At 41.2% G+C, this 27,720-nt stretch overlaps 2 protein-coding genes across 3 annotated transcripts in view; both read left to right on the top strand.

The window, feature by feature from the left end:
* Positions 1-23,939, top strand: part of LOC135520531 (rho guanine nucleotide exchange factor 1-like) — an 83,144-nt gene extending 59,205 nt beyond the window's left edge. Inside the window, 4 exon segments of the mRNA XM_064946148.1 lie at positions 18,494-18,640; positions 18,726-18,967; positions 19,380-19,462; positions 19,707-23,939. Of these exon segments, the coding sequence (XP_064802220.1) occupies positions 18,494-18,640; positions 18,726-18,967; positions 19,380-19,451 (461 nt within the window). The 3' untranslated portion in view covers positions 19,452-19,462; positions 19,707-23,939.
* A 117-nt stretch (positions 23,940-24,056) lies between these two features.
* On the top strand, positions 24,057-27,314 carry LOC135521309 (B-cell antigen receptor complex-associated protein alpha chain-like). Of its 2 annotated transcripts, none has more exons than XM_064947228.1 (5): positions 24,057-24,216; positions 25,201-25,566; positions 26,339-26,454; positions 26,685-26,747; positions 26,885-27,314. In XM_064947228.1, exons 1-5 carry the CDS (start codon positions 24,177-24,179, stop codon positions 27,005-27,007), a joined length of 708 nt encoding a protein of 235 aa, XP_064803300.1. In that variant the 5' UTR covers positions 24,057-24,176; the 3' UTR covers positions 27,008-27,314. The 2 variants fall into 2 exon arrangements, with proteins under 2 accessions (XP_064803300.1, XP_064803301.1); XM_064947229.1 differs by having other exon boundaries at positions 26,339-26,449; positions 26,885-26,971.
* Positions 27,315-27,720: the final 406 nt, after the last annotated feature.

Genomic DNA, 27,720 nt, shown 5'->3' with positions numbered 1-27,720 from the left:
CTGTGTCTTTACTGTTACTGCGTTACTACCAACACTGTTACTGTGTTACTACCAAGACTGTTCCTGTGTCTTTACTGTTACTGCGTTACTACCAAGACTGTTACTGCGTTACTACCAAGACTGTTACTGTGTCTTTACTGTTACTGCGTTACTACCAAGACTGTTCCTGTGTCTTTACTGTTACTGCGTTACTACCAAGACTGTTACTGTGTCTTTACTGTTACTGCGTTACTACCAAGACTGTTACTGTGTCTTTACTGTTACTGCGTTACTACCAAGACTGTTCCTGTGTCTTTACTGTTACTGCGTTACTACCAAGACTGTTACTGTGTCTTTACTGTTACTGCGTTACTACCAAGACTGTTACTGTGTCTTTACTGTTACTGCGTTACTACCAAGACTGTTCCTGTGTCTTTACTGTTACTGCGTTACTACCAAGACTGTTACTGTGTCTTTACTGTTACTGCGTTACTACCAAGACTGTTACTGTGTCTTTACTGTTACTGCGTTACTACCAAGACTGTTACTGTGTCTTTACTGTTACTGTGTTACTACCAAGACTGTTACTGTGTTACTGCCAAGACTGTTACTGTGTTACTACCAAGACTGTTACTGTGTTACTACCAAGATTGTTACTGTGTTACTACCAAGACTGTTACTGTGTTACTACCAAGACTGTTACTGTGTTACTACCAAGACTGTTACTGTGTTACTACCAAGACTGTTACTGTGTTACTACCAAGATTGTTACTGTGTTACTACCAAGACTGTTACTGTGTTACTACCAAGACTGTTACTGTGTTACTACCAAGACTGTTCCTGTGTCTTTACTGTTACTGCGTTACTACCAAGACTGTTCCTGTGTCTTTACTGTTACTGCGTTACTACCAAGACTGTTACTGTGTCTTTAGTGTTACTGCCTTACTACCAAGACTGTTACTGTGTCTTTACTGTTACTGTGTTACTACCAAGACTGTTACTGTGTCTTTACTGTTACTGCGTTACTACCAAGACTGTTACTGTGTCTTTACTGTTACTGCGTTACTACCAACACTGTTACTGTGTTACTACCAAGACTGTTCCTGTGTCTTTACTGTTACTGCGTTACTACCAAGACTGTTACTGCGTTACTACCAAGACTGTTACTGTGTCTTTACTGTTACTGCGTTACTACCAAGACTGTTCCTGTGTCTTTACTGTTACTGCGTTACTACCAAGACTGTTACTGTGTCTTTACGGTTACTGCGTTACTACCAAGACTGTTACTGTGTCTTTACTGTTACTGCGTTACTACCAAGACTGTTCCTGTGTCTTTACTGTTACTGCGTTACTACCAAGACTGTTACTGTGTCTTTACTGTTACTGCGTTACTACCAAGACTGTTACTGTGTCTTTACTGTTACTGCGTTACTACCAAGACTGTTCCTGTGTCTTTACTGTTACTGCGTTACTACCAAGACTGTTACTGTGTCTTTACTGTTACTGCGTTACTACCAAGACTGGTCCTGTGTCTTTACTGTTACTGTGTTACTACCAAGACTGTTCCTGTGTCTTTACTGTTACTGCGTTACTACCAAGACTGTTACTGTGTTACTACCAAGACTGTTCCTGTGTCTTTACTGTTACTGCGTTACTACCAAGACTGTTACTGTGTCTTTACTGTTACTGCGTTACTACCAAGACTGTTCCTGTGTCTTTACTGTTACTGTGTTACTACCAAGACTGTTACTGTGTCTTTACTGTTACTGCCTTACTACCAAGACTGTTACTGTGTTACTACCAAGACTGTTACTGTGTTACTACCAAGACTGTTCCTGTGTCTTTACTGTTACTGCGTTACTACCAAGACTGTTCCTGTGTCTTTACTGTTACTGTGTTACTACCAAGACTGTTCCTGTGTCTTTACTGTTACTGCGTTACTACCAAGACTGTTCCTGCGTTACTACCAAGACTGTTACTGTGTCTTTACTGTTACTGCGTTACTACCTAGACTGTTCCTGTGTCTTTACTGTTACTGCGTTACTACCAAGACTGTTACTGTGTCTTTAGTGTTACTGTGTTACTACCAAGACTGTTCCTGTGTCTTTACTGTTACTGCCTTACTACCAAGACTGTTACTGTGTCTCTACTGTTACTGCGTTACTACCAAGACTGTTACTGTGTCTTTACTGTTACTGCCTTACTACCAAGACTGTTACTGTGTCTTTACTGTTACTGTGTTCTACCAAGACTGTTACTGTGTCTTTACTGTTACTGTGTTACTACCAAGACTGTTCCTGTGTCTTTACTGTTACTGCCTTACTACCAAGACTGTTACTGTGTCTTTACTGTTACTGCGTTACTACCAAGACTGTTACTGTGTCTTTACTGTTACTGCCTTACTACCAAGACTGTTACTGTGTCTTTACTGTTACTGTGTTACTACCAAGACTGTTACTGTGTCTTTACTGTTACTGTTTTACTACCAAGACTGTTCCTGTGTCTTTACTGTTACTGCGTTACTACCAAGACTGTTACTGTGTCTTTACTGTTACTGTGTTACTACCAAGACTGTTACTGTGTCTTTACTGTTACTGCGTTACCTCCAAGACTGTTACTGTGTTACTACCAAGACTGTTACTGTGTCTTTACTGTTACTGCGTTACTACCAAGACTGTTACTGTGTTACTACCAAGACTGTTACTGTGTCTTTACTGTTACTGCGTTACTACCAAGACTGTTACTGTGTCTTTACTGTTACTGTGTTACTACCAAGACTGTTCCTGTGTCTTTACTGTTACTGCGTTACTACCAAGACTGTTACTGTGTCTTTACTGTTACTGCGTTACTACCAAGACTGTTACTGTGTCTTTACTGTTACTGTGTTACTATCAATACTGTTACTGTGTCTTTACTGTTACTGCCTTACTACCAAGACTGTTACTGTGTTACTACCAAGACTGTTACTGTGTTTTTACTGTTACTGCGTTACTACCAAGACTGTTACTGTGTCTTTACTGTTACTGCCTTACTACCAAGACTGTTCCTGTGTCTTTACTGTTACTGTGTTACTACCAAGACTGTTACTGTGTCTTTACTGTTACTGCCTTACTACCAAGACTGTTACTGTGTTACTACCAAGACTGTTACTGTGTCTTTACTGTTACTGTGTTACTACCAAGACTGTTCCTGTGTCTTTACTGTTACTGCCTTACTACCAAGACTGTTACTGTGTTACTACCAAGACTGTTACTGTGTCTTTACTGTTACTGCGTTACTACCAAGACTGTTCCTGTGTCTTTACTGTTACTGCGTTACTACCAAGACTGTTACTGTGTCTTTACTGTTACTGCGTTACTACCAAGACTGTTACTGTGTCTTTACTGTTACTGCGTTACTACCAAGACTGTTCCTGTGTCTTTACTGTTACTGCGTTACTACCAAGACTGTTACTGTGTCTTTACTGTTACTGCGTTACTACCAAGACTGTTCCTGTGTCTTTACTGTTACTGTGTTACTACCAAGACTGTTCCTGTGTCTTTACTGTTACTGCGTTACTACCAAGACTGTTACTGTGTTACTACCAAGACTGTTACTGTGTTACTACCAAGACTGTTACTGTGTTACTACCAAGACTGTTCCTGTGTCTTTACTGTTACTGCGTTACTACCAAGACTGTTCCTGTGTCTTTACTGTTACTGTGTTACTACCAAGACTGTTACTGTGTCTTTACTGTTACTGCGTTACTACCAAGACTGTTCCTGCGTTACTACCAAGACTGTTACTGTGTCTTTACTGTTACTGCGTTACTACCTAGACTGTTCCTGTGTCTTTACTGTTACTGCGTTACTACCAAGACTGTTACTGTGTCTTTAGTGTTACTGTGTTACTACCAAGACTGTTCCTGTGTCTTTACTGTTACTGCCTTACTACCAAGACTGTTACTGTGTCTTTACTGTTACTGCGTTACTACCAAGACTGTTACTGTGTCTTTACTGTTACTGCCTTACTACCAAGACTGTTACTGTGTCTTTACTGTTACTGTGTTACTACCAAGACTGTTACTGTGTCTTTACTGTTACTGTTTTACTACCAAGACTGTTCCTGTGTCTTTACTGTTACTGCGTTACTACCAAGACTGTTACTGTGTCTTTACTGTTACTGTGTTACTACCAAGACTGTTACTGTGTCTTTACTGTTACTGCGTTACCTCCAAGACTGTTACTGTGTTACTACCAAGACTGTTACTGTGTCTTTACTGTTACTGCGTTACTACCAAGACTGTTACTGTGTTACTACCAAGACTGTTACTGTGTCTTTACTGTTACTGCGTTACTACCAAGACTGTTACTGTGTCTTTACTGTTACTGTGTTACTACCAAGACTGTTCCTGTGTCTTTACTGTTACTGCGTTACTACCAAGACTGTTACTGTGTCTTTACTGTTACTGCGTTACTACCAAGACTGTTACTGTGTCTTTACTGTTACTGTGTTACTACCAATACTGTTACTGTGTCTTTACTGTTACTGCCTTACTACCAAGACTGTTACTGTGTTACTACCAAGACTGTTACTGTGTTTTTACTGTTACTGCGTTACTACCAAGACTGTTACTGTGTCTTTACTGTTACTGCCTTACTACCAAGACTGTTCCTGTGTCTTTACTGTTACTGTGTTACTACCAAGACTGTTACTGTGTCTTTACTGTTACTGCCTTACTACCAAGACTGTTACTGTGTTACTACCAAGACTGTTACTGTGTTTTTACTGTTACTGCGTTACTACCAAGACTGTTACTGTGTCTTTACTGTTACTGCCTTACTACCAAGACTGTTACTGTGTTACTACCAAGACTGTTACTGTGTCTTTACTGTTACTGTGTTACTACCAAGACTGTTCCTGTGTCTTTACTGTTACTGCCTTACTACCAAGACTGTTACTGTGTTACTACCAAGACTGTTACTGTGTCTTTACTGTTACTGCGTTACTACCAAGACTGTTACTGTGTCTTTACTGTTACTGCCTTACTACCAAGACTGTTACTGTGTCTTTACTGTTACTGCCTTACTACCAAGACTGTTCCTGTGTCTTTACTGTTACTGTGTTACTACCAAGACTGTTACTGTGTCTTTACTGTTACTGCGTTACTACCAAGACTGTTACTGTGTTACTACCAAGACTGTTACTGTGTTTTTACTGTTACTGCATTACTACCAAGACTGTTACAGTGTCTTTACTGTTACTGTGTTACTACCAAGACTGTTCCTGTGTCTTTACTGTTACTGCGTTACTACCAATACTGTTACTGTGTCTTTACTGTTACTGTGTTACTACCAAGACTGTTACTGTGTCTTTACTGTTACTGCGTTACTACCAAGACTGTTCCTGCGTTACTACCAAGACTGTTACTGTGTCTTTACTGTTACTGCGTTACTACCTAGACTGTTCCTGTGTCTTTACTGTTACTGCGTTACTACCAAGACTGTTACTGTGTCTTTAGTGTTACTGTGTTACTACCAAGACTGTTCCTGTGTCTTTACTGTTACTGCCTTACTACCAAGACTGTTACTGTGTCTTTACTGTTACTGTGTTACTACCAAGACTGTTACTGTGTCTTTACTGTTACTGTGTTACTACCAAGACTGTTCCTGTGTCTTTACTGTTACTGCGTTACTACCAAGACTGTTACTGTGTCTTTACTGTTACTGTGTTACTACCAAGACTGTTACTGTGTCTTTACTGTTACTGCGTTACTACCAAGACTGTTACTGTGTTACTACCAAGACTGTTACTGTGTCTTTACTGTTACTGCGTTACTACCAAGACTGTTACTGTGTTACTACCAAGACTGTTACTGTGTCTTTACTGTTACTGCGTTACTACCAAGACTGTTACTGTGTCTTTACTGTTACTGTGTTACTACCAAGACTGTTCCTGTGTCTTTACTGTTACTGCGTTACTACCAAGACTGTTACTGTGTCTTTACTGTTACTGCGTTACTACCAAGACTGTTACTGTGTCTTTACTGTTACTGTGTTACTACCAATACTGTTACTGTGTCTTTACTGTTACTGCCTTACTACCAAGACTGTTACTGTGTTACTACCAAGACTGTTACTGTGTTTTTACTGTTACTGCGTTACTACCAAGACTGTTACTGTGTCTTTACTGTTACTGCCTTACTACCAAGACTGTTCCTGTGTCTTTACTTTTACGTGTGTTACTACCAAGACTGTTACTGTGTCTTTACTGTTACTGCCTTACTACCAAGACTGTTACTGTGTTACTACCAAGACTGTTCCTGTGTCTTTACTGTTACTGCGTTACTACCAAGACTGTTACTGTGTCTTTACTGTTACTGCGTTACTACCAAGACTGTTCCTGTGTCTTTACTGTTACTGTGTTACTACCAAGACTGTTCCTGTGTCTTTACTGTTACTGCGTTACTACCAAGACTGTTACTGTGTTACTACCAAGACTGTTACTGTGTTACTACCAAGACTGTTACTGTGTTACTACCAAGACTGTTCCTGTGTCTTTACTGTTACTGCGTTACTACCAAGACTGTTCCTGTGTCTTTACTGTTACTGTGTTACTACCAAGACTGTTACTGTGTCTTTACTGTTACTGCGTTACTACCAAGACTGTTCCTGCGTTACTACCAAGACTGTTACTGTGTCTTTACTGTTACTGCGTTACTACCTAGACTGTTCCTGTGTCTTTACTGTTACTGCGTTACTACCAAGACTGTTACTGTGTCTTTAGTGTTACTGTGTTACTACCAAGACTGTTCCTGTGTCTTTACTGTTACTGCCTTACTACCAAGACTGTTACTGTGTCTCTACTGTTACTGCGTTACTACCAAGACTGTTACTGTGTCTTTACTGTTACTGCCTTACTACCAAGACTGTTACTGTGTCTTTACTGTTACTGTGTTCTACCAAGACTGTTACTGTGTCTTTACTGTTACTGTGTTACTACCAAGACTGTTCCTGTGTCTTTACTGTTACTGCCTTACTACCAAGACTGTTACTGTGTCTTTACTGTTACTGCGTTACTACCAAGACTGTTACTGTGTCTTTACTGTTACTGCCTTACTACCAAGACTGTTACTGTGTCTTTACTGTTACTGTGTTACTACCAAGACTGTTACTGTGTCTTTACTGTTACTGTTTTACTACCAAGACTGTTCCTGTGTCTTTACTGTTACTGCGTTACTACCAAGACTGTTACTGTGTCTTTACTGTTACTGTGTTACTACCAAGACTGTTACTGTGTCTTTACTGTTACTGCGTTACTACCAAGACTGTTACTGTGTTACTACCAAGACTGTTACTGTGTCTTTACTGTTACTGCGTTACCTCCAAGACTGTTACTGTGTTACTACCAAGACTGTTACTGTGTCTTTACTGTTACTGCGTTACTACCAAGACTGTTACTGTGTTACTACCAAGACTGTTACTGTGTCTTTACTGTTACTGCGTTACTACCAAGACTGTTACTGTGTCTTTACTGTTACTGTGTTACTACCAAGACTGTTCCTGTGTCTTTACTGTTACTGCGTTACTACCAAGACTGTTACTGTGTCTTTACTGTTACTGTGTTACTACCAATACTGTTACTGTGTCTTTACTGTTACTGCCTTACTACCAAGACTGTTACTGTGTTACTACCAAGACTGTTACTGTGTTTTTACTGTTACTGCGTTACTACCAAGACTGTTACTGTGTCTTTACTGTTACTGCCTTACTACCAAGACTGTTCCTGTGTCTTTACTGTTACTGTGTTACTACCAAGACTGTTACTGTGTCTTTACTGTTACTGCCTTACTACCAAGACTGTTACTGTGTTACTACCAAGACTGTTACTGTGTTTTTACTGTTACTGCGTTACTACCAAGACTGTTACTGTGTCTTTACTGTTACTGCCTTACTACCAAGACTGTTACTGTGTTACTACCAAGACTGTTACTGTGTCTTTACTGTTACTGTGTTACTACCAAGACTGTTCCTGTGTCTTTACTGTTACTGCCTTACTACCAAGACTGTTACTGTGTTACTACCAAGACTGTTACTGTGTCTTTACTGTTACTGCGTTACTACCAAGACTGTTACTGTGTCTTTACTGTTACTGCCTTACTACCAAGACTGTTACTGTGTCTTTACTGTTACTGCCTTACTACCAAGACTGTTCCTGTGTCTTTACTGTTACTGTGTTACTACCAAGACTGTTACTGTGTCTTTACTGTTACTGCGTTACTACCAAGACTGTTACTGTGTTACTACCAAGACTGTTACTGTGTTTTTACTGTTACTGCATTACTACCAAGACTGTTACAGTGTCTTTACTGTTACTGTGTTACTACCAAGACTGTTCCTGTGTCTTTACTGTTACTGCGTTACTACCAATACTGTTACTGTGTCTTTACTGTTACTGTGTTACTACCAAGACTGTTACTGTGTCTTTACTGTTACTGCGTTACTACCAAGACTGTTCCTGCGTTACTACCAAGACTGTTACTGTGTCTTTACTGTTACTGCGTTACTACCTAGACTGTTCCTGTGTCTTTACTGTTACTGCGTTACTACCAAGACTGTTACTGTGTCTTTAGTGTTACTGTGTTACTACCAAGACTGTTCCTGTGTCTTTACTGTTACTGCCTTACTACCAAGACTGTTACTGTGTCTTTACTGTTACTGTGTTACTACCAAGACTGTTACTGTGTCTTTACTGTTACTGTGTTACTACCAAGACTGTTCCTGTGTCTTTACTGTTACTGCGTTACTACCAAGACTGTTACTGTGTCTTTACTGTTACTGTGTTACTACCAAGACTGTTACTGTGTCTTTACTGTTACTGCGTTACTACCAAGACTGTTACTGTGTTACTACCAAGACTGTTACTGTGTCTTTACTGTTACTGCGTTACTACCAAGACTGTTACTGTGTTACTACCAAGACTGTTACTGTGTCTTTACTGTTACTGCGTTACTACCAAGACTGTTACTGTGTCTTTACTGTTACTGTGTTACTACCAAGACTGTTCCTGTGTCTTTACTGTTACTGCGTTACTACCAAGACTGTTACTGTGTCTTTACTGTTACTGCGTTACTACCAAGACTGTTACTGTGTCTTTACTGTTACTGTGTTACTACCAATACTGTTACTGTGTCTTTACTGTTACTGCCTTACTACCAAGACTGTTACTGTGTTACTACCAAGACTGTTACTGTGTTTTTACTGTTACTGCGTTACTACCAAGACTGTTACTGTGTCTTTACTGTTACTGCCTTACTACCAAGACTGTTCCTGTGTCTTTACTTTTACTGTGTTACTACCAAGACTGTTACTGTGTCTTTACTGTTACTGCCTTACTACCAAGACTGTTACTGTGTTACTACCAAGACTGTTCCTGTGTCTTTACTGTTACTGCGTTACTACCAAGACTGTTACTGTGTCTTTACTGTTACTGCGTTACTACCAAGACTGTTCCTGTGTCTTTACTGTTACTGTGTTACTACCAAGACTGTTCCTGTGTCTTTACTGTTACTGCGTTACTACCAAGACTGTTACTGTGTTACTACCAAGACTGTTACTGTGTTACTACCAAGACTGTTACTGTGTTACTACCAAGACTGTTCCTGTGTCTTTACTGTTACTGCGTTACTACCAAGACTGTTCCTGTGTCTTTACTGTTACTGTGTTACTACCAAGACTGTTACTGTGTCTTTACTGTTACTGCGTTACTACCAAGACTGTTCCTGCGTTACTACCAAGACTGTTACTGTGTCTTTACTGTTACTGCGTTACTACCTAGACTGTTCCTGTGTCTTTACTGTTACTGCGTTACTACCAAGACTGTTACTGTGTCTTTAGTGTTACTGTGTTACTACCAAGACTGTTCCTGTGTCTTTACTGTTACTGCCTTACTACCAAGACTGTTACTGTGTCTCTACTGTTACTGCGTTACTACCAAGACTGTTACTGTGTCTTTACTGTTACTGCCTTACTACCAAGACTGTTACTGTGTCTTTACTGTTACTGTGTTCTACCAAGACTGTTACTGTGTCTTTACTGTTACTGTGTTACTACCAAGACTGTTCCTGTGTCTTTACTGTTACTGCCTTACTACCAAGACTGTTACTGTGTCTTTACTGTTACTGCGTTACTACCAAGACTGTTACTGTGTCTTTACTGTTACTGCCTTACTACCAAGACTGTTACTGTGTCTTTACTGTTACTGTGTTACTACCAAGACTGTTACTGTGTCTTTACTGTTACTGTTTTACTACCAAGACTGTTCCTGTGTCTTTACTGTTACTGCGTTACTACCAAGACTGTTACTGTGTCTTTACTGTTACTGTGTTACTACCAAGACTGTTACTGTGTCTTTACTGTTACTGCGTTACTACCAAGACTGTTACTGTGTTACTACCAAGACTGTTACTGTGTCTTTACTGTTACTGCGTTACCTCCAAGACTGTTACTGTGTTACTACCAAGACTGTTACTGTGTCTTTACTGTTACTGCGTTACTACCAAGACTGTTACTGTGTTACTACCAAGACTGTTACTGTGTCTTTACTGTTACTGCGTTACTACCAAGACTGTTACTGTGTCTTTACTGTTACTGTGTTACTACCAAGACTGTTCCTGTGTCTTTACTGTTACTGCGTTACTACCAAGACTGTTACTGTGTCTTTACTGTTACTGCGTTACTACCAAGACTGTTACTGTGTCTTTACTGTTACTGTGTTACTACCAATACTGTTACTGTGTCTTTACTGTTACTGCCTTACTACCAAGACTGTTACTGTGTTACTACCAAGACTGTTACTGTGTTTTTACTGTTACTGCGTTACTACCAAGACTGTTACTGTGTCTTTACTGTTACTGCCTTACTACCAAGACTGTTCCTGTGTCTTTACTGTTACTGTGTTACTACCAAGACTGTTACTGTGTCTTTACTGTTACTGCCTTACTACCAAGACTGTTACTGTGTTACTACCAAGACTGTTACTGTGTTTTTACTGTTACTGCGTTACTACCAAGACTGTTACTGTGTCTTTACTGTTACTGCCTTACTACCAAGACTGTTACTGTGTTACTACCAAGACTGTTACTGTGTCTTTACTGTTACTGTGTTACTACCAAGACTGTTCCTGTGTCTTTACTGTTACTGCCTTACTACCAAGACTGTTACTGTGTTACTACCAAGACTGTTACTGTGTCTTTACTGTTACTGCGTTACTACCAAGACTGTTACTGTGTCTTTACTGTTACTGCCTTACTACCAAGACTGTTACTGTGTCTTTACTGTTACTGCCTTACTACCAAGACTGTTCCTGTGTCTTTACTGTTACTGTGTTACTACCAAGACTGTTACTGTGTCTTTACTGTTACTGCGTTACTACCAAGACTGTTACTGTGTTACTACCAAGACTGTTACTGTGTTTTTACTGTTACTGCATTACTACCAAGACTGTTACTGTGTCTTTACTGTTACTGTGTTACTACCAAGACTGTTCCTGTGTCTTTACTGTTACTGCGTTACTACCAATACTGTTACTGTGTCTTTACTGTTACTGTGTTACTACCAAGACTGTTACTGTGTCTTTACTGTTACTGCGTTACTACCAAGACTGTTCCTGCGTTACTACCAAGACTGTTACTGTGTCTTTACTGTTACTGCGTTACTACCTAGACTGTTCCTGTGTCTTTACTGTTACTGCGTTACTACCAAGACTGTTACTGTGTCTTTAGTGTTACTGTGTTACTACCAAGACTGTTCCTGTGTCTTTACTGTTACTGCCTTACTACCAAGACTGTTACTGTGTCTTTACTGTTACTGTGTTACTACCAAGACTGTTACTGTGTCTTTACTGTTACTGTGTTACTACCAAGACTGTTCCTGTGTCTTTACTGTTACTGCGTTACTACCAAGACTGTTACTGTGTCTTTACTGTTACTGTGTTACTACCAAGACTGTTACTGTGTCTTTACTGTTACTGCGTTACTACCAAGACTGTTACTGTGTTACTACCAAGACTGTTACTGTGTCTTTACTGTTACTGCGTTACTACCAAGACTGTTACTGTGTTACTACCAAGACTGTTACTGTGTCTTTACTGTTACTGCGTTACTACCAAGACTGTTACTGTGTCTTTACTGTTACTGTGTTACTACCAAGACTGTTCCTGTGTCTTTACTGTTACTGCGTTACTACCAAGACTGTTACTGTGTCTTTACTGTTACTGCGTTACTACCAAGACTGTTACTGTGTCTTTACTGTTACTGTGTTACTACCAATACTGTTACTGTGTCTTTACTGTTACTGCCTTACTACCAAGACTGTTACTGTGTTACTACCAAGACTGTTACTGTGTTTTTACTGTTACTGCGTTACTACCAAGACTGTTACTGTGTCTTTACTGTTACTGCCTTACTACCAAGACTGTTCCTGTGTCTTTACTGTTACTGTGTTACTACCAAGACTGTTACTGTGTCTTTACTGTTACTGCCTTACTACCAAGACTGTTACTGTGTTACTACCAAGACTGTTCCTGTGTCTTTACTGTTACTGCGTTACTACCAAGACTGTTACTGTGTCTTTACTGTTACTGCGTTACTACCAAGACTGTTCCTGTGTCTTTACTGTTACTGTGTTACTACCAAGACTGTTCCTGTGTCTTTACTGTTACTGCGTTACTACCAAGACTGTTACTGTGTTACTACCAAGACTGTTACTGTGTTACTACCAAGACTGTTACTGTGTTACTACCAAGACTGTTCCTGTGTCTTTACTGTTACTGCGTTACTACCAAGACTGTTCCTGTGTCTTTACTGTTACTGTGTTACTACCAAGACTGTTACTGTGTCTTTACTGTTACTGCGTTACTACCAAGACTGTTCCTGCGTTACTACCAAGACTGTTACTGTGTCTTTACTGTTACTGCGTTACTACCTAGACTGTTCCTGTGTCTTTACTGTTACTGCGTTACTACCAAGACTGTTACTGTGTCTTTAGTGTTACTGTGTTACTACCAAGACTGTTCCTGTGTCTTTACTGTTACTGCCTTACTACCAAGACTGTTACTGTGTCTCTACTGTTACTGCGTTACTACCAAGACTGTTACTGTGTCTTTACTGTTACTGCCTTACTACCAAGACTGTTACTGTGTCTTTACTGTTACTGTGTTCTACCAAGACTGTTACTGTGTCTTTACTGTTACTGTGTTACTACCAAGACTGTTCCTGTGTCTTTACTGTTACTGCCTTACTACCAAGACTGTTACTGTGTCTTTACTGTTACTGCGTTACTACCAAGACTGTTACTGTGTCTTTACTGTTACTGCCTTACTACCAAGACTGTTACTGTGTCTTTACTGTTACTGTGTTACTACCAAGACTGTTACTGTGTCTTTACTGTTACTGTTTTACTACCAAGACTGTTCCTGTGTCTTTACTGTTACTGCGTTACTACCAAGACTGTTACTGTGTCTTTACTGTTACTGTGTTACTACCAAGACTGTTACTGTGTCTTTACTGTTACTGCGTTACCTCCAAGACTGTTACTGTGTTACTGCCAAGACTGTTACTGTGTCTTTACTGTTACTGCGTTACTACCAAGACGGTTACTGTGTTACTACCAAGACTGTTACTGTGTCTTTACTGTTACTGCGTTACTACCAAGACTGTTACTGTGTCTTTACTGTTACTGTGTTACTACCAAGACTGTTCCTGTGTCTTTACTGTTACTGCGTTACTACCAAGACTGTTACTGTGTCTTTACTGTTACTGCGTTACTACCAAGACTGTTACTGTGTCTTTACTGTTACTGTGTTACTACCAATACTGTTACTGTGTCTTTACTGTTACTGCCTTACTACCAAGACTGTTACTGTGTTACTACCAAGACTGTTACTGTGTTTTTACTGTTACTGCGTTACTACCAAGACTGTTACTGTGTCTTTACTGTTACTGCCTTACTACCAAGACTGTTCCTGTGTCTTTACTGTTACTGTGTTACTACCAAGACTGTTACTGTGTTACTACCAAGACTGTTACTGTGTTTTTACTGTTACTGCGTTACTACCAAGACTGTTACTGTGTCTTTACTGTTACTGCCTTACTACCAAGACTGTTACTGTGTTACTACCAAGACTGTTACTGTGTCTTTACTGTTACTGTGTTACTACCAAGACTGTTCCTGTGTCTTTACTGTTACTGCCTTACTACCAAGACTGTTACTGTGTTACTACCAAGACTGTTACTGTGTCTTTACTGTTACTGCGTTACTACCAAGACTGTTACTGTGTCTTTACTGTTACTGCCTTACTACCAAGACTGTTACTGTGTCTTTACTGTTACTGCCTTACTACCAAGACTGTTCCTGTGTCTTTACTGTTACTGTGTTACTACCAAGACTGTTACTGTGTCTTTACTGTTACTGCCTTACTACCAAGACTGTTACTGTGTTACTACCAAGACTGTTCCTGTGTCTTTACTGTTACTGCGTTACTACCAAGACTGTTACTGTGTCTTTACTGTTACTGCGTTACTACCAAGACTGTTCCTGTGTCTTTACTGTTACTGTGTTACTACCAAGACTGTTCCTGTGTCTTTACTGTTACTGCGTTACTACCAAGACTGCTACTGTGTTACTACCAAGACTGTTACTGTGTTACTACCAAGACTGTTACTGTGTTACTACCAAGACTGTTACTGTGTTACTACCAAGACTGTTACTGTGTTACTACCAAGACTGTTACTGTGTTACTACCAAGACTGTTCCTGTGTCTTTACTGTTACTGCGTTACTACCAAGACTGTTCCTGTGTCTTTACTGTTACTGTGTTACTACCAAGACTGTTACTGTGTCTTTACTGTTACTGCGTTACTACCAAGACTGTTCCTGCGTTACTACCAAGACTGTTACTGTGTCTTTACTGTTACTGCGTTACTACCTAGACTGTTCCTGTGTCTTTACTGTTACTGCGTTACTACCAAGACTGTTACTGTGTCTTTAGTGTTACTGTGTTACTACCAAGACTGTTCCTGTGTCTTTACTGTTACTGCCTTACTACCAAGACTGTTACTGTGTCTCTACTGTTACTGCGTTACTACCAAGACTGTTACTGTGTCTTTACTGTTACTGCCTTACTACCAAGACTGTTACTGTGTCTTTACTGTTACTGTGTTCTACCAAGACTGTTACTGTGTCTTTACTGTTACTGTGTTACTACCAAGACTGTTCCTGTGTCTTTACTGTTACTGCCTTACTACCAAGACTGTTACTGTGTCTTTACTGTTACTGCCTTACTACCAAGACTGTTACTGTGTCTTTACTGTTACTGTGTTACTACCAAGACTGTTACTGTGTCTTTACTGTTACTGTTTTACTACCAAGACTGTTCCTGTGTCTTTACTGTTACTGCGTTACTACCAAGACTGTTACTGTGTCTTTACTGTTACTGTGTTACTACCAAGACTGTTACTGTGTCTTTACTGTTACTGCGTTACCTCCAAGACTGTTACTGTGTTACTACCAAGACTGTTACTGTGTCTTTACTGTTACTGCGTTACTACCAAGACTGTTACTGTGTTACTACCAAGACTGTTACTGTGTCTTTACTGTTACTGCGTTACTACCAAGACTGTTACTGTGTCTTTACTGTTACTGTGTTACTACCAAGACTGTTCCTGTGTCTTTACTGTTACTGCGTTACTAACAAGACTGTTACTGTGTCTTTACTGTTACTGCGTTACTACCAAGACTGTTACTGTGTCTTTACTGTTACTGTGTTACTACCAATACTGTTACTGTGTCTTTACTGTTACTGCCTTACTACCAAGACTGTTACTGTGTTACTACCAAGACTGTTACTGTGTTTTTACTGTTACTGCGTTACTACCAAGACTGTTACTGTGTCTTTACTGTTACTGCCTTACTACCAAGACTGTTCCTGTGTCTTTACTGTTACTGTGTTACTACCAAGACTGTTACTGTGTCTTTACTGTTACTGCCTTACTACCAAGACTGTTACTGTGTTACTACCAAGACTGTTACTGTGTTTTTACTGTTACTGCGTTACTACCAAGACTGTTACTGTGTCTTTACTGTTACTGCCTTACTACCAAGACTGTTACTGTGTTACTACCAAGACTGTTACTGTGTCTTTACTGTTACTGTGTTACTACCAAGACTGTTCCTGTGTCTTTACTGTTACTGCCTTACTACCAAGACTGTTACTGTGTTACTACCAAGACTGTTACTGTGTCTTTACTGTTACTGCGTTACTACCAAGACTGTTACTGTGTCTTTACTGTTACTGCCTTACTACCAAGACTGTTACTGTGTCTTTACTCTTACTGCCTTACTACCAAGACTGTTCCTGTGTCTTTACTGTTACTGTGTTACTACCAAGACTGTTACTGTGTCTTTACTGTTACTGCGTTACTACCAAGACTGTTACTGTGTTACTACCAAGACTGTTACTGTGTTTTTACTGTTACTGCATTACTACCAAGACTGTTACTGTGTCTTTACTGTTACTGTGTTACTACCAAGACTGTTCCTGTGTCTTTACTGTTACTGCGTTACTACCTAGACTGTTCCTGTGTCTTTACTGTTACTGCGTTACTACCAAGACTGTTACTGTGTCTTTAGTGTTACTGTGTTACTACCAAGACTGTTCCTGTGTCTTTACTGTTACTGCCTTACTACCAAGACTGTTACTGTGTCTTTACTGTTACTGTGTTACTACCAAGACTGTTACTGTGTCTTTACTGTTACTGTGTTACTACCAAGACTGTTCCTGTGTCTTTACTGTTACTGCGTTACTACCAAGACTGTTACTGTGTCTTTACTGTTACTGTGTTACTACCAAGACTGTTACTGTGTCTTTACTGTTACTGCGTTACTACCAAGACTGTTACTGTGTTACTACCAAGACTGTTACTGTGTCTTTACTGTTACTGCGTTACTACCAAGACTGTTACTGTGTTACTACCAAGACTGTTACTGTGTCTTTACTGTTACTGCGTTACTACCAAGACTGTTACTGTGTCTTTACTGTTACTGTGTTACGACCAAGACTGTTCCTGTGTCTTTACTGTTACTGCGTTACTACCAAGACTGTTACTGTGTCTTTACTGTTACTGCGTTACTACCAAGACTGTTACTGTGTCTTTACTGTTACTGTGTTACTACCAATACTGTTACTGTGTCTTTACTGTTACTGCCTTACTACCAAGACTGTTACTGTGTTACTACCAAGACTGTTACTGTGTTTTTACTGTTACTGCGTTACTACCAAGACTGTTACTGTGTCTTTACTGTTACTGCCTTACTACCAAGACTGTTCCTGTGTCTTTACTGTTACTGTGTTACTACCAAGACTGTTACTGTGTCTTTACTGTTACTGCCTTACTACCAAGACTGTTACTGTGTTACTACCAAGACTGTTACTGTGTTTTTACTGTTACTGCATTACTACCAAGACTGTTACTGTGTCTTTATTGTTACTGTGTTACTACCAAGACTGTTCCTGTGTCTTTACTGTTACTGCGTTACTACCAATACTGTTACTGTGTCTTTACTGTTACTGCATTACTACCAAGACTGTTACTGTGTCTTTACTGTTACTGTGTTACTACCAAGACTGTTCCTGTGTCTTTACTGTTACTGCGTTACTACCAATACTGTTACTGTGTCTTTACTGTTACTGCCTTACTACCAAGACTGTTACTGTGTTACTACCAAGACTGTTACTGTGTCTTTACTGTTACTGCCTTACTACCAAGACTGTTACTGTGTTACTACCAAGACTGTTACTGTGTTATTACTGTTACTGCGTTACTACCAAGACTGTTACTGTGTCTTTACTGTTACTACCAAGACTGTTACTGTGTCTTTACTGTTACTACCAAGACTGTTCCTGTGTCTTTACTGTTACTGTGTTACTACCAAGACTGTTACTGTGTCTTTACTGTTACTGTGTTACTACCAAGACTGTTCCTGTGTCTTTACTGTTACTGCCTTACTACCAAGACTGTTCCTGTGTTTTTACTGTTACTGCGTTACTACCAAGACTGTTACTGTGTCTTTACTGTTACTGTGTTACTACCAAGACTGTTACTGTGTTACTACCAAGACTGTTACTGTGTCTTTACTGTTACTGCGTTACTACCAAGACTGTTCCTGTGTCTTTACTGTTACTGCGTTACTACCAAGACTGTTACTGTGTCTTTACTGTTACTGCGTTACTACCAAGACTGTTCCTGTGTCTTTACTGTTACTGCGTTACTACCAAGACTGTTACTGTGTCTTTACTGTTACTGCGTTACTACCAAGACTGTTACTGTGTCTTTACTGTTACTGTGTTACTACCAAGACTGTTACTGTGTTACTACCAAGACTGTTACTGTGTCTTTACTGTTACTGCGTTACTACCAAGACTGTTACTGTGTCTTTACTGTTACTGCGTTACTACCAAGACTGTTACTGTGTCTATAGAACGAGATAAGGACAGCCTGACTGATGAGATGAAGTCTGTGGACTCTCGTCATTCGTTGATTGATTACCTCTCGGACAAAGGCTTCGACTTGATTGGCCACAGCAACAGTGATCAGGTGAAAGTGGCCAATAGCGCGTTAAACGAAGGTGAGTGGGTTTATTTGATTGGTCCAAACGGTTACCATTTTCACTGATGTTCCTCTTACTGTTATGTTCCTGTCTCCTGCCACAGTCATGTCCCTCAAGAGGCTATTGGTTGGCAGCATCAGCCTATCAGACAACTCACAGCCTGATGAGGAGAATGGAAGGGAGGGGCCAGAGAGGCAGGACCAAGGACTACAAGGGGAGGAGGGTGGAGGGATGAAGATAGAGGAGGAGGGAGGGATCAGTGCTCCTCTGGTTCTGTCCCAGGAGAGGATGGAGGAGGTGCGCCGGAAACTGCAGAGTCTGGAGGTACAGCTGAAGAGACTGCAGGTGAGAGAACAAGGAAGGAAGGAAGGAAGGAAGGAAGGAAGGAAGGAAGGAAGGAAGGAAGGAGTTGTAGAGGATTGAGTAATGGGGTTGCAAAGGATGACTGAAGCATAAAAGGAGGGTGCCAAGGAGGTCAGATGGGGACAAACAGCAGCATAGAAGAGAAAGATAGAGAAAATCACTTCACCAGAGCTTGTGCTGCTCTGCTGCTATTGTCACTGAAATGGCTATGTGAAATTGGAGTTCTGGGACAATGGCCTTTGTCTGCAGCTAGCTGTGTGATGTCACAAAAGCACCCACAAAAGGGAAAGAAGATTATGAAAGGAAGGGATGGCGGAGACGGAGGGGTGAAGTGTGTGTGTGTGTGTGTGTGTGTGTGTGATTCAGCATTTAACTGTTGATCTTGCTCCATCAGAGTGTTGAGGAGGAGCACCACCGGCTGCAGAAGGCCCTGTCTAAGTTCTCCCTGGAGGGGGGCAACTTCTAGTGGGACACCAGGTGAACCTTCATATACAACCCTTTATACTGTTGTCATGGGAGGAGTTTTTCTTTACCGCTGATACAGGGTCAGATCTTGTATTATCTCTCTAGTTAAGATAAGGGTTGGGGTTAGAGTAATATACGATTTTAGGTCAACTACCTCTGGCTCTGCAATGCCATGGGTATTAATACTAGAATTGTGTCAAGGATATGCTGTCTAATCTCACCAACTCTTTCCTTGTCATCTCTTGGTCTTCCTCAGATCACTGTAAGTGCTGGATTGGAGTGCTCGAGTTGCTTTTGGAGGATGGATGAATGCGTCCTGGAATTTCCTATTTACTAAACACACTCTGTGCTCCACTGCCATGCCTGAGCCCTTGTTAAAAATTTCCAGGGGCTCACAGCCAACCGTGAGACCCTTGAAAGGTGGAGGAGGACGGCTTTACGCAAAGTAGTGGAGTAATGCAGTGTAGGAGGGGTGTGTTTGAGGTGTGTGTGTTTTTGCGTGTTTGTGAACATGCTAGTATGTGGAAGTGAGTGAGCGTGTGAGAGATGGGAGTTTTGCAAACAGGTGCCAAAGATTGGAGCAGTAGTTTGCTGTGAGAGAGATGCTGCCTGGGCTTATTGATTGTGAGCTTCTGCAACACAAACACACACACACAACATATACTTATACCCCCAGTGCATGTTCAGTAAATATATCTATCATTGCCAACTGTAGGGGTTTGGACTGTATAATAAACCCCCATGTATGCATGTAGAGAGAGATACTAGTGTCAGCCCTATAGAGGGCGATGTAGAGCTGTAGAACAAGACAGGAACATGCTCAGAGTTGTGAAATTCTGGTAACTGGTTTCCCCAAATCCTGGTTAGAAGATTCCTGGATTCAGGAGGGAATAAGGAGGAATTCTGGGAGTCGTTCAACCGGAGATTTCTGAAAAACCTGGGATTTTTTGGAATTACTTTCCAAACTTAGACATTTTACTGAACATTTAGTAGGCCCCTATATCCAGTACATGCCAAAGTACAGCAGAGATGCACCTTTAAGTTAGTATAATCCAATTCAAGTGACCAACCACACTGAATTCCCAACATTGAATTTGCAAATATTTATTACTATTATTATGATAATATATAATATATGCCATTTAGCAGACACTTTTATCCAAAGCGACTTAGTCATGCAGACATACATTTTTACATTTTACCCCAATTGTTGAGAAGATCTGCGCGTGTGTTTGTGTTGTAGAAGCAAAATGGCCTTCTGGAGTTACTGTAATAGAGTCCTATTAGAACTGTAATTATGGCCCAAACATTCATCCAGTAGTATTGGAATTGATCATGTTGTTAGGGATATAGACAGTGTGTGTACCGCTTTTGACTTCAGCCGCCTCTCCTTTGGACCCTGCTACTGTGCTGGGCCGGGCGATAGAGGGATGGACAGATACACAGAGATGGGATGTAGATTAGAGATGGAGGGATACAGTCAGGAAGAGAGGAGTAAGGGAGGAGAGGAGGCAGAAGGGTTTTTCCTTGGAAGACCAACTTGATTAGCAGCGTATTAGATGGTGATGGAGGTAGATGTAGAGAGAGAACTTGAAGTTCAGTGTTCAATGTGCTGTGGAATCAGTTATAGGGGCCTCCCGAGTGGTGCAGTGGTCTAAGGCAGTGCTAGCTGTGCCACTAGAGATTCTGGGTTCGAGTCCAGGTTCTGTCGCACCCAGCAGCAACAGGGAGACCCATGGGGCGGCGCACAATTGGCCCAGCGTCGTTCGGGTTAGGGGAGGGTTTGGCTGGCATCGATGTCCTTGTCCCATCACGCACTAGCGTCTCCTGTTGCGGGCTGGGCGCAATGCTCGCTGACACGGTCGTCGGGTGCACAGTGTTTCCTCCAACGCATTGGTGCGGCTGGTTTCTGGGTTAAATGGGCATTGTGTCAAGAAGCAGTGTGCCTTGGCTGGGTTGTGTTTCGGAGGATGCACGGCTCTCGACCTTCACCTCTCCCGTGTCCATACGGGATTTGCAGCGATGAGACAAGATTGTAAACTAGCTATTGGATACCATGAAATTGGGGAGAAAAAGAGGTTTAAAAAAAATCTATATAATAAAATAAAGAATCGGTTATAGACACAATCAGTCAGACCCATACATGCTCTGATACTCACATTGCGTGGGAGCCCAGTGCAGTAGCAATGGTCACACAGGAACACGGTCATCACGTGTGTGATGTGACTGGAGTCGACTTCCTGACTATAGGGCTAGTAGCTTCTCCGTAAAGAAAGGAGGGAGACACACAGTATTATATGCTGTATGATACGTTTTTCGTCTGATACAAAGGTTATATTCTTTAATGGTAGCAATACCATGTTTGTGCATATTTTTCTTTAGGAGTTGATTGTAATTATTGTTATTATTTTGATGATTTAGACTAGTGGCATTGAACTGTTAACTGGGAAACGGGACCAAAGAGACACCCATGTACCTGTAGATCCTCATATGAGCTGTTTATACTGTCCCACTGCTTATTACTATAGGAGAAAGTCATGTCATGCTGATTGGAGAGTGATGCCTACAGTAAGCAGTCGTGGCTCTCTGCTTCTCCTGCATCCAAACTCCAGCGTCACATGTAGAGAAAACAACACAGTGGGTAGAAACATAGAGGGCCTGTGTTGAGGGAGATGATGATATCTAAGCTTGTATGAAGACTGTATTGTGTATTGTGATACATCCATCCATGCTGCCGCCCCAGACTAATGAACAAAATTTAACTAGACACTTCACAATCACACTGCCGTTCAAATCCTCTCTTCATTGCTACCATGTGTGAGCAGGGCTGCACTGTGTTGTTATAGACATGACTCACCTAGCGTCACTTTGATATTGACTGGACCACGTTTAGGGACAGCATGGGGTGGCGGTACAGTACAGTAAGATACAGAAGGATACTGAGATGAGACCCATCATTACTGATTTAAGCTACTGTTTCTATAGACCACTTCTGGAATGAAGAGAAGCGGGTCTGGGGAGTTCGGATGCAGGAATTGCAGGCGCGACTAGTCGTCACTCTCACCAGTGTTGGAATGACAGTTATCTTTCACGATCACTTTTGAATTATGCATTCTCGTTGTGGCCATAGCAACCGTTCCCTTACACCCTCCCCCAAATGTGTAATTCTGCAAATGTTATTGATAGTTACTCTGAGAAGCAGAGGGCGTAGTTACAAGTTGTGTTGAAACTTCATTGCTTTTTTTTCTTTCACCCCCCCACCCCTTTATTTTCTCGTGTTCCCCTCTTCATCACCAAGTCCACAATACTAGTCTCCGTCTCTCCTTCATCCTGTCTTCCTTCTAGAAGTCGCAGAAATGTAGTCCTTACTTTCTTACTACTCTCATCATTTTATTTTTGTTTCATTTGCTTAAATGGGTCGGGAGGTTTTGTTTTTGGTGATGGTTTGTTGAGAGGAACATATGTAATTATGTACTATGCATTTGGCAACAATGGGAGAAAGAGGAAGAGACTTGGATAACTTTTGTTTGCTCAGAGACCCCATATGTGAGACAACTCACTTGTATTATACAATGCTAGATGGCAACAAGATGAGGTTAAAGAGATTATCTCTAACTTGGGCTTTTTCACCATTGAAGCACAGTAATGAGCAGGTTAAATCCTGTTATACCAGCTTAGGTTAATACCTCCACCGCCACTGTAGTCTCAAGACTACTTGGCAAACGTGTGCTTATAATCCTCTCTCTCTTTCTCTCTCTTTCTTCCCTTTGCTTCCCCTCATGTATCCTATTTACAAATACATAGTGGTCTAGTTTTATATGTTTTTATAGAGAAGGGTGCCTTGTTCTGACGATCAAGCTTTTTCCCAAATGGCTCTTTAGTAAACAAACACTGTTGGTTGGGGAGATGTTTGGCTGTTAAGGTCGAAGAACCATGAAATGAACGTAGAAAGAGTTGGGTGACCAACATCAAGTCTCCTGTTTAATGTACAATTACAGTGAAATGCCTTTCTTGCAATCTCTAAAGCAACATGCATTCTAGGTCTGGCCAGGAGGTTTTCCTAGTCAGGTCACATGGTCCGGAAACCCCCCTGGCCTTACTTCGAGGTAATCCAAGGTTTCAGATAGGTGGTTTATGGGGGATTGACTGTAGGGTGGCTGTGTAAGTCCTGCAGTGTCCCCTGTAACTATGCTATCTCAGGGGTATGTTACAAAGTGTATTGTGTGTGTTCACCTCAGCGTCCACAAGGTTTGACCAGCGCCATGTTTTCTCCAGCTAGCCAGCGCTTTGTATAGAATAGGGTCTGGTCTGTCGCACATGCATCCGCCACATGTATATCTATAAACAAATGAATATGCAAGATCTATACTGTGTATTTTGGCTTTGATTTCATTGTGTAAGAGTTTTTAATTGTATACTTCAGAAGAAATTAGGTACTTTTTTTTAAATTGTAATTTTTTTTTTTAATAAATTGGGGTAAAAAACAACATTTTTTTGGTCTTTTACTGTTTTGAGTTCAAGAACACTGCAGTCACTTAAGCATATATCCTGACACCGAGAGACCAACAAAAGAGGAAGGAAGGTTTATTCACAAGACAACTGGGTAGAAGTGTATAGCTCTGTTGAAAGGCACAACACTCAAAATAACATTGGACCAAAATACTTTTTTATAAAAGGCCTTTTATTTTCTGCAACGACTGGCAACCAATATAAAACAGTGAAGAAGATGGTGGCCGTGACATTCTTGTTCCTCTGCTTCTGGGCTGGTGAGTAAGGGGCTGCTAGGATGTGCTGATAAACAATGCTGGGTAGTTAGTCTTTCAGTGCATATTCACCTTTATTTGAAAAGTTACATTACAGGTGGTCGATGAAGATGAGACCGAAGTGTAAATCTATGCCGTTTGAGTGAATTAATATGAATAGGTTCAACATCCTTTAAACCATGCATTGCAACATTTAAAACAATTTTCCCCCATTTTATCCCTTGGAACATGAGATTATTTAGCTGTGAGTAATGTATCTGTTCTGCTCTAATGAACCGTATCTCCTACCAGAGCAGATGGTTGTGCAATCAAATCACATTTTATTTGTCACATGCACGGACTACAACAATGAAATGCTTACTTACAAGCCCTTAACCAACAATGCAGTTAAGAAAAATACCGATAGAAAAATAAGAAATAAAAGTAACAAATAATTCAAGAGCAGCAGTAAAATAACAATAGTGAGGGTATTTACAGGGGTACCGGTACAGAGTCAATGTACAGGGGCACCGGTTAGTCGAGGTAATTGGGGTGCAGCTGTAGAACCTTTTTGAGGATCTGAGGAGCCATGCCAAATCTTTTCAGTCTCCTAAGGGGAAATAGGTTTTGTCGTGCCCTCTTCACAACTGTCTTGGTGTGCTAGGACCCTGTTAGTTTGTTGGTGGACACCAAGAAACTTGAAGCTCTCAACCTGCTCCAATACAGCCCCCATCGATGAGAATGGGGGTGTGCTCGGTCCTCCTTTTCCTGTAGTCCACAATCATCACACACTAGAATCTATACCAAACATGTATAACTCTAAATAGCAAGAGATGTTAAGAGACATAATATTACAGCACTCTAGATTGTGTGGCGTTTTTAGTCTCCAGTTTCTTTTTATCATCAGTGTCTTGGGCCAATAGTTGGACAGATATGCTGTCAATAACTGACCTTTGATCAGTGTCTTATGGGTCAACCTCATCCTACTCCTGCTGCTCTGCCTTCTAGTAGGTGTCCACGGTGACCTCAGCCGTATCCAGGTTACTCTGGAGCCAGACAGGCCCTCTCTGAGGGTGCAGCTCTCTCACACCGCCCACCTGCGCTGCTGCTACTCAGCCACAAGGGGAGCCGTGGAAACCACCTGGTTCATCAGCATCCAGACGGTCAACGGCACGTCCGCCCCGCAGGGAGTGGACCGGAGAGACTACCATGTGACAGTGGATGGGGGGAACCTGACTGCGGCAGGGGTCATGTGTCACACACTCATCCTGAGGGAAGCCCGTCTGAACGACTCAGGGTTGTACCAGTGTTTTCTCAACCACAGCGCCATGAGGCACTCTGTGTACACCCACGGCACCTTCCTGCAGGTCTACAGTGAGTGTGTGTGTGTGTGTGTGTGTGTGAAGCCCTCACAGTAAGCACCCATGTCACCTTCCTTCAGGTCTTGTGTGTGTAACCCTCAAAAGCTTTAGTCTGGTCTGTACTCTCAGTACTTTGTTGTACAGTATTTCTATTTTGTGTGTGTCTGTGTATGTACATGTGGGTGTCTGGGTGGTGGGGTCAAACCAGCTAAGCAATTCAGAATGCTTTGTAATCCACAAATCCAGTTAACCACTGCCCAATCCAGTAGAATTCACCATGAATGGCAGTATCTGTTCCCTGTGGATCACAGTAAATCATCTGTGATGATCTCATTACAACCTGCTAACCTAAAATTTGGGTCCCGGTAGTGCACACAGATCAGACCAGATTGCAATCCACCTAAAGCACCTAGAATTAAGCCACCAGTGAATGGCTACATTGTGTAGTAATCCCTCTGATTTAATTCAAATGACCAATGTTCAAATGTTAAAGAAATGCTTTGTTTACAGGTTTTCCTGGGAAATTGTGTGACATACGGAGCATTGTTTTTTTTATTTTTTATAATTGCACCGCTAAACATACACTGGCTGTTTTGTATAATTTATCTCAAACTATTCTCCTCTGTCTTGCTGCAATCTGATGCATGGTACCCCCCCCCCCCCACACACACACACACACATACTATCTCTCTTTCATTCACATCTAGCCTGCATCTCTCCCATGAAAGAGCAGCAGGTAAGTTCTACTCTGATGATCTTTATACAACCCCTCTCTTCTTGCTCAGGGCCGATGGTGAAGATTCTGGACATCAGTGAAAGCACCAGGAACTGCATCCTGACTGCTGAGGGAATGTTACTGATGGTGGCAGTGCTTCTGCATGGTACCATGTTGCTCTGTAAGGTCAGAGAGCCAAGCAGGCCACCTTTCCTACTGCTGAAGCTAGGCTATTGATCTAATATTCCTAATTTGCTCTCATTCCAATAGTGAATTTTGTCATTTGAAAATTGCTTTAACCAAAAGGACTAGTATATATGGTAATCTTACTGTATGATGACAATGGGCTTTTTCACATTATTGGCCAAGAGATTTACGATATATTATGAAGTCATCCTCTTCCTCTCCTTCTCAAGACGAAGAAACTCAATCAACTGAAGAAGAAAAGGGTCAAAGAGAAAGATGAGAATATCTATGAGGTGGGACTTGAATGAGATCCTCTGTCTTTCTGTCATAGTCACTGTTTTCACCATTCTTCAGTCAATCAAACAAGTTCTAGAAGAAGGGAAGAGGAAGTCAACCTATCATAACCTCCTTTACCTCAATCCATATCCAGGGTCTAAATCTGGAGGAATGCTGCTCCACATATGATCAGATCCAGCGCTCTCTGGTGCAGGGCCCCTACCAATACGTGGGAAACATGATCATAGAGGAGGAAATCCAACTGGAGAAACCTTGAATGAGAGGGGGGAGGAAGAGAGGGCAGGAGAAGAGTAATTTAATAGAACAGAGTTGTGGTGGGGGTTTTGAAATGAATTTTCTTCAAAACTGCCCCCCCCCCCCCAAAAGGCAGTAACCTACAATTCAATTTAGCCTTTCATTACAAATGCCAATACCTAAACACTTTATATTCATAAAATAGATATTTTTCTGCATGTTTGTATTTTCTATGCTTTTGTGTATGCATTGGCCAAATGTTTTTTTCCCCTCCAATTTCCATAATTCAAGGCCTGAATTGTGCTTAGTAAATAAAATTATAAAACTGATTGCCTTATGCTTTCATTTTTACATATTTAGCATTTTAGCTTCATGAAATGTATGTATTTGTCATATGTCCCTCGCACCCATACCGATGAGACTCGCTTGATGGAGTCTAGGAAGCGTTATCCCATTTCTGACACAATTGTGGGGTAGCACAACTGTGACTTGAATCTGGATCCTTGTCAACCTTACCATTCTTGCCATTACACCAAGAGGCTTGTGATAGGCCTCTAGCACAGGAGGTTGGTGGCAACTTAATTGGGGAGGACGAGCTTGTGGGAATGGCTGGAGCGGAATCAGTGGAATGGTATCATATACATTTAACACATGGTTTGATGCCATTCCATTTGCTCCATTCCAACCGTTATTATGAGCCGTCCTCCCCTCAGCAGCCACCACTGACGATGTTGT

Source organism: Oncorhynchus masou, chromosome 29 (genome assembly GCF_036934945.1).
Source record: "Oncorhynchus masou masou isolate Uvic2021 chromosome 29, UVic_Omas_1.1, whole genome shotgun sequence".
Taxonomy (NCBI): Eukaryota; Metazoa; Chordata; class Actinopteri; order Salmoniformes; family Salmonidae; genus Oncorhynchus; species Oncorhynchus masou.
The sequence above is the reverse complement of the archived record's forward strand: the minus strand, read 5'-3'. Positions and strand labels throughout refer to the sequence as shown.

What these genes read in the sequence shown, in the direction of transcription:
- LOC135521309 (XM_064947228.1), top strand. Translation starts at nt 24,177, where the DNA reads ATGGTGGCCGTGACATTCTTGTTCCTCTGCTTCTGGGCTG. An exon ending in GTACCATGTTGCTCTGTAAG is followed by an intron (nt 26,455 to 26,684) that starts GTCAGAGAGCCA and finishes CTCCTTCTCAAG; the next exon opens with ACGAAGAAACTCAATCAACT. An exon ending in AAGATGAGAATATCTATGAG is followed by an intron (nt 26,748 to 26,884) that starts GTGGGACTTGAA and finishes ATCCATATCCAG; the next exon opens with GGTCTAAATCTGGAGGAATG.